Below are 6862 nucleotides of genomic sequence, written 5' to 3'. Positions count from 1 at the left end.
CCACTGCGCCACCTCGGCTCAATAAGACCCTGTCTTATTTTCAAGGAAACACAGTATTATCCGGGGAGGTCTTATTTTCAGGAAAACAAGGTAGATTTTTGGTTCTTTCTTTCTTTGTTTTGAACGACAGAAATCGACCAGGTTTTTGTTGATTTCACGATTTCTGAAGATTTCAAGAGAGCCAGATTTGGGGAAGAGAGCTGGACACGGAGGAAGTTAGAAGCATCTGCAAAGTGAACCTGCACTTTCTTTCTTTCTGTTTTTTCAGTTGTTGACTTAGGTTGAGTCTCGGGGTTTGAAGGTTTTGCATGGCGTCTCGGACAAAGCGAGGAAGTTCCCTCTCTCCGCTCCCATGAGCTCCCCGCCTTAAAATTAAAAAACTCCCATAACTTTTCATCTTCCTATAGTGGGAGATCTTAAGGGTGGCTGTCTCTCGGCTTGCTTTTCATTTCTCCGTGGGGTTCTGGAAGAAGAATGAATGTCCACCGAGCCAGGACGATGCGCCGCCACCGGCCCGGTGTCAAACAAAGGTGAGGAACGGTGAAGCCCATTGTTGGCGGAAAGGTTCTGGTGCAGGGCAGGTGGTCCAGGCGCCTTGTGACTGGCTTGGTTCCGGAATTTCCGATGAGAGGGATTATGAGCCGCTTGGGCCTTCCTGTAGATCGGAGGGAGGAGGACTTGGGTGTGGTCTTCCGCCAAGGACACCCTGCCCGAAGCGCTTTGTCGCTCGGAGCGAGGAGGGGCTAAAGAAGTCGTGGTGGCCGAAGACTTGGGAAGGACAGCGGGGCTGGTGATGAAACCGTCTTCGGTTTGGGCGGCTTCGCTGTAGAAAGCAAGAGGAAGATTGCCGCTACGTTTCCCGCAGGATTCACAGCACAGCTTTTTGTAGCCCGGGATGGAGCAGTAGCGAGCGAGGACTTCCATCTGGCAGAAGATCGACTTGTCCCCCTGGCAAGCTTCGTCTGAAAAAGAAAGCGCCCTTTGTGCGTTAAAGAGGGCCAAGCTCTTGAGAAACATGAGGCGGTAGAAGAAGGAGCAGCTTCTGAAGAAGCAGCTGCAAAGGATGGCTAGAGTCCCCCTGGATCCATTCTTACGCGCAGAATCTTAGAATGTAAAGTTTAGAAGGGGATCCGGGAGAACATCTCATCGTATCCAGGGCTGGGATTGACTATTAGAGGATGACCAACAGGTGGCTTTCCAGCCCTAGTTTGAACACCTTCAATGTATTTTTTTAGTAGTATTTTATTAATATTTATAGGCCGCCCTTTTCCCCGCGGGGACTCAGGGCGGCTTACATAAAATAGGGAGGGGGGGGAGTCCAATGAAGGAGAGTCCACCGTTCATAACTGTTCCGTAGGGACAGTTAGTTTAAGCATCAATTATTCTTGTTTTGATGCTGCTCAGCAAAGCTTGGAGACAAATTCCTTGTGTATCCAATCCCACTTGGCCAATAAGGTTTATTTTATTCTATTCCTACTCTTCTCTACTCCATTCCAATCATATTTTCTATTCTATTCTATTCTATTCTATTCTATTCTATTCTATTCTATTCTATTCTATTCTATTCTATTCCTATTTTACTCTATTCCATTCCAATCATATTTTCTATTCTATTCTATTCTATTCCATTCCATTCCATTCCATTCCATTCCATTCCTACTATACTCTACTATATTCTACTCCATGCCATTTTTTCTATTCTATTATATTCTATTCCTATTCTACTCTATTCCATTCCATTTATTCTATTCCTCCTCTACTCTACTCCATTCCATTCCAATTTTTCTATTCTATTCTATTCTGTTCTGTTCTGTTCTGTTCCTCTCTACTCTATGCCATTTTTCTATTCTATTCCTACTCTACTCTACTCCATTCCTTTCCAATTTTTCTATTCTATTCTATTCCTCTCTACTCTATGCCATTTTTCTATTCTATTCTATTCCTACTCTACTCTACTCTATTCCTTTCCAGTTTTTATATTCTATTCTATTCTATTCCTATTTTACTCTATTCCATTCCAATCATATTTTCTATTCTATTCTATTCCATTCCATTCCATTCCTACTATACTCTACTATATTCTACTCCATGCCATTTTTTCTATTCTATTCTATTCCTATTCTACTCTATTCCATTCCATTTATTCTATTCCTACTCTACTCTACTCCATTCCATTCCAATTTTTCTATTCTATTCTATTCTATTCTATTCTATTCTATTCTGTTCCTCTCTACTCTATGCCATTTTTCTATTCTATTCCTACTCTACTCCATTCCATTCCAATTTTTCTATTCTATTCTATTCTATTCTATTCTATTCTATTCTATTCCTCTCTACTCTATGCCATTTTTCTATTCTATTCTATTCCTACTCTACTCTACTCCATTCCATTCCATTTTTTCTATTCTATTCTATTCTATTCTTCTATTCTATTCCTACTCTACTCCATTCCATTCCATTTTTTCTATTCTTTTCTATTCTATTCCTATTCCTATTCCGATTCTACTCCACTCCACTTCCATTTTTTTCTATTCTATTCTGTCCTGTCCCGTCCCCTCCCCTCCCCTCCCCTCCTATCCTATTCCATTCTACTCCATATATTCTATTCTGTTCCGTTCCATTCCATTCCTACTCCTTCTTCTCCTCCTACTCCTGTTCCATTATCAAAATCCAGCCATGTTTTTCTCTCTCTCTCATTTCTAGAAATGGGTGGCAGACTTCGGAAAATTCTCGCCTGTCCTGGGACACAACTGTATTTTTCCATTATTGACAAGCTTAATGATGAACAACGGGTGAGGACAGAATTATAAGCAGCAACTTAGCACTCTTATTTTTCACGTTTTTAGCAGCGTTTGGAAACGCGCACTGCTCCAGAAGTGCATCTCCCGGGGAGCTGCTAGCTTGGATAAACAAGATTAGAGGGGATTAAGTAAATTGGCACCTGGACCTCACCTGGGAAGCAAAGCAATTCCTACATGGGCTACTTAAGAGACCCCTTCAAAGTTGAATCTCACTTCATAATACATTTCATCCAGGTTGATCTTTTCGCAAAGGCCGCTGGGGACTTCTTAATTTTTTCCTTTCCGAAAATTGCCTCGTATCCGCAACACTCGGCTTTTCACAAAAGGCTTTGAGAAGGCTTTAGTGGGAATTGACGATCCTTTCGCTCCGTCATGGAAAAGCTTCGGGGATTTCTTTCTCTCTCTAAACTAAGCAACTCTTTAAAAAAAAAAACTTTGCTTACAGGCTTTTAAATATCTGATGGGCTTGTCTAACACTTCCATTACTTGCTGCTTTATTGATTGGGGTTAGCTTTGTGTTTTTTTTCAAAGAGCTTTAATATTCCTTATCCTTCTTTTTTCTTTCTTTCTTTCTTTCTTTCTTTCTTTCTTTCTTTCTTTCTTTCTTTCTTTCTTTCTTTCTTTCTTTCTTTCTTTCTTTCTGTAAATCACCCCCCCAAAAAAGGCATTTTTGTTGTCGGGTTCCCTGGCAGCCCGTTAGGCTAATTGGAAAGAAGAGCGGCTACGAGATTGCTTCAAAGCAAAAGAAAAAAATAAAAACAAATGACCCATCTTAGCTACAGCAAGCGAGGGAAGAGGAAACGAAATAGAACATAGAATTGCGGAAAGTTATCACCCAGCCCTCTCCCAGAGAAATGAAATATCCTAGGTAATGTTGAAAAGGCAGAATATTATATTTCCCTGGATGTGAAAAGGGAGAAACGTTTTAAAGAGAAACTTCCTGCAGCTCCCCCCCCCCTTTTTTTTGTCAATGGGCCATTAAGAAGGCCAAGCTGGTCCCTTTACATAATAAAGAGTTCTCCACTTCAGCTCCAGGGGGATGGGATTAAGGCATGATAATATTGGCCCTTTACTCAACTGACCACATGGCATCTGTGAACTCAACCAAACCTGGATTCAAAACGCAGCCTAGAGAATTGTCCCTGCATGGCTCCATGGGAGTCTCACAACCCATCAGAATACAAGATCAAGATCAAAGGCCAGAGAGGACATAAAATCAGGGACTCAGCTTCCCTTCTCTTCTCCACCAACATTGAAGCATGTGATCACCTTTTCTGTTCAGGAGCTCAAGCCATGTGGTCCTGTCCACCATTAAAACCATCTTTCCAAGCAGCCTCCATGTCTCCAGTGTCTTTTTCCCCACTTGGAGCCGAACCCAGAAGGACATTTCTTTCATCAGAATAATAAGGGATAAGAAGGGATCTCAGAGGTCTTCTAGTCCAACCCCCTGCTCAAGTAATATAGTGGTCCTTTACATACAGTGCAACTCTTCCTCCTCTTTTATAAGGTTTGGATTTTTTTTTTTTTAGATTTGTAGCCTCCTGTCGACTATGTTCCAGTCGTGGGTTTCGTCCCACCAAGTTTCTGTTATTCCAATTATGTCATATCTACTTCCATATATTAATAGTTCAACTTCACCCTGTTTGTTCCCCGGACTTTGTGCATTTGTATATAGGCACTTGAGATCTTTATGCCTGACTCTGGGTATGCTTCAGTGGTGGGGTTCAAATAATTTAACAACCGGTTCTCTGCCCTAATGACCAGCTGGGTAGGCGTGGCTCGGTGGTCATGTGACTGGGTGGGTGTGGCCAACTCAACATCACTCATGTCAATGGCACTTCCCCTTAGCTGTTACAATGTAATAAGGGTTAACCAGAGAGGCAGTTTCTGTAAGCAGGGCAATAAAGATGAGGCTAGAAACAACACCAGAATGTTTCCTTCCTGCCTCTCTTACAGGATTAGCCCTGTAAAGTGGGGGGAAAAAAACCAAAATGAGATTTCTTCCAACAACTGGTCCGCCGAACTGCTTAGAAAGTTAAGAACCGGTTCTCCTGAATAGATGCGAACCGGCTGAATCCCACCACTGGTATGTTTCCTATGCTTCCTATGTCTCCAATTTGGTATTTCAGTTTGTCTTCCTTCTCATCCCGCCTTACTTCATTATTTGTCTTGCTATCGAGGGGTTGTTTTTTTTTTTTTTTTTTTGCTTGCAATTAAGTCCTGGAGATCCTAAAGACTGGTCACCCGCCCCCAGGGGTGAAATTCAGCAGGTTCTGACCAGTTCTGGAGAACCAGTAACGGAAATTTCAAGTAGTTCAGAGAACTGGTAAATGCCACCTCTGGCTGGCCCCGCCCCCATCTATTCTCTGCCTCCCGAGTCCCACTTGATCGGGAGGCAATGGGGACTTTGCAGTATCCTTCTCCTGGAGTGGGGAAGGAAATGGAGATTTTGCAGTATCCTTTCCCTGCCACGCCCACCAAGCCGTGCCCACAGAACTGGTAGTAAATTGAATTTCACCACTGCCCTCCCCCCTCAATTTTAATTTAAAGCAGTGGTGGAATTCAAATGGCAAATCTAGACAGCAGACTAAAAAGCAGAGACATCACCCTGCCAACAAAAGTACATAGCAGTAGACTTATATACCGCTTCATAGGCCTTTCAGGCCTCTCTAAGCGGTTTACAGAGAGTCAGCATATTGCCCCCAACAATCTGGGTCCTCATTTTACCCACCTCGGAAGGATGGAAGGCTGAGTCAACCCTGAGCCGGTGAGATTTGAACCGCTGACCTGCTGATCTAGCAGTAGCCTGCAGTGCTGCATTTAACCACTGCGCCACCTTGGCTCTTGACATATAGTCAAGGCTACGGTTTTCCCAGTTGCAATGGAAGGCTGTGAAGGTTGGACCGTAAGGAAGGCTGAGCACCAAAGAATGGAGGCCTTTGAACTCTGGTGCTGGAAAAGACTCCTGCATTGAGTCCCTTGGACTGCAAGGCCATCCAACCGGTCAGTCCTAGAGGAGATCAACCCTGACTGCTCTTTAGAAGGCCAGATCCTGAAGAGGAAACCCAAATTCTTTGGCCACCTAATGAGAAGGAAGAAGGACTCCCTGGAGAAGAGCCTCATGCTGGGAACGATGGAGGGCAAAAGAAGAAGAAGGGGACGACAGAGAACGAGGTGGCTGGATGGAGTCACCCAAGCAGTCGGCGTGAGCTTAAATAGACTCCAGAGGATGGTAGAGGACAGGAAGGCCTGGAGGAACGTTGTCCATGGGGTTGCGATGGGTCGGACATGACTTTGCAACTTAACAACAACAAAAAGGAAATCTAGGGATCCTACTAGGTTTGATTATATGGATGCAGATTCTTCCTACACTTTGTGCCCCTAATGAAGTCAGCTTAAATAAAATTGTTTTGGAAGCCTTGATAATTTCTAAGAGGTTTGAAATGAAGCAGAAAAAAATTCTATAGAATCCCACAGTCCCGAAACGGGTACAGCTCTGCTGCCCTCTAGTGTCCATGATGTTAACAAACTTCAGCTCATTTGATTTCTCTGGCGTAGAATAAATTCTCCAAAACTGGACTTCTCTGTACACGCAGTGCTCGACTTACGACCACAATAGGGCCCCAAATTTATGCTGCTATGTAAGACATTGGTGAAGTGAGTTTTGCTCCGTTTTATGACTTTTCTTCCACAGTTGTTAAGTGAATCCTTGCCTGTGTTAAGTTCGTAACACGGTCGTTACGTCGGAAAAGGGGATCGCGTGACGCTGCAACCGCCATAAATATGAGCCAGCGGTCAAGCAGCCAAATATAAATCACGTGACCACGAGGATGCTGCAATAGGCAAGTGTGAAAAATGGTCATAAATCAATTTTTTTCAGTGCCGTTGTAACTTCGAACGGTCACTAAATGAACTGTTTGTAAGTCAAGGACGAAGTGTACTTGTCCAGGGATGTTTATCTTAGTGGTCTTGTGCCTGATCATTTCTGGACAACTTTGACATGGTTTCTAGAAGAGGTGACAGGCCCTCAAAAATTGGAAGACTCCTAACATGTCACCTCT

At 43.4% G+C, this 6862-nt stretch overlaps 1 protein-coding gene across 1 annotated transcript in view; it reads right to left on the bottom strand.

The window, feature by feature from the left end:
- Positions 1-205: 205 nt before the first annotated feature.
- Positions 206-6862, bottom strand: part of ADAMTS3 (ADAM metallopeptidase with thrombospondin type 1 motif 3) — a 125561-nt gene continuing 118904 nt past the window's right edge. The window contains 1 exon segment of the mRNA XM_087723880.1: positions 206-962. Within this exon segment, the coding sequence (XP_087580006.1) occupies positions 394-962 (569 nt within the window). The 3' untranslated portion in view covers positions 206-393.

This window comes from Thamnophis sirtalis, unplaced genomic scaffold, assembly GCF_051295495.1.
Source record: "Thamnophis sirtalis isolate CommonGarterSnake01/CBP01778 unplaced genomic scaffold, rThaSir2_p1.2 scaffold_10, whole genome shotgun sequence".
NCBI classification, from domain to species: domain Eukaryota; kingdom Metazoa; phylum Chordata; class Lepidosauria; order Squamata; family Natricidae; genus Thamnophis; species Thamnophis sirtalis.
This window is presented reverse-complemented; position numbering and strand designations above follow the sequence as displayed.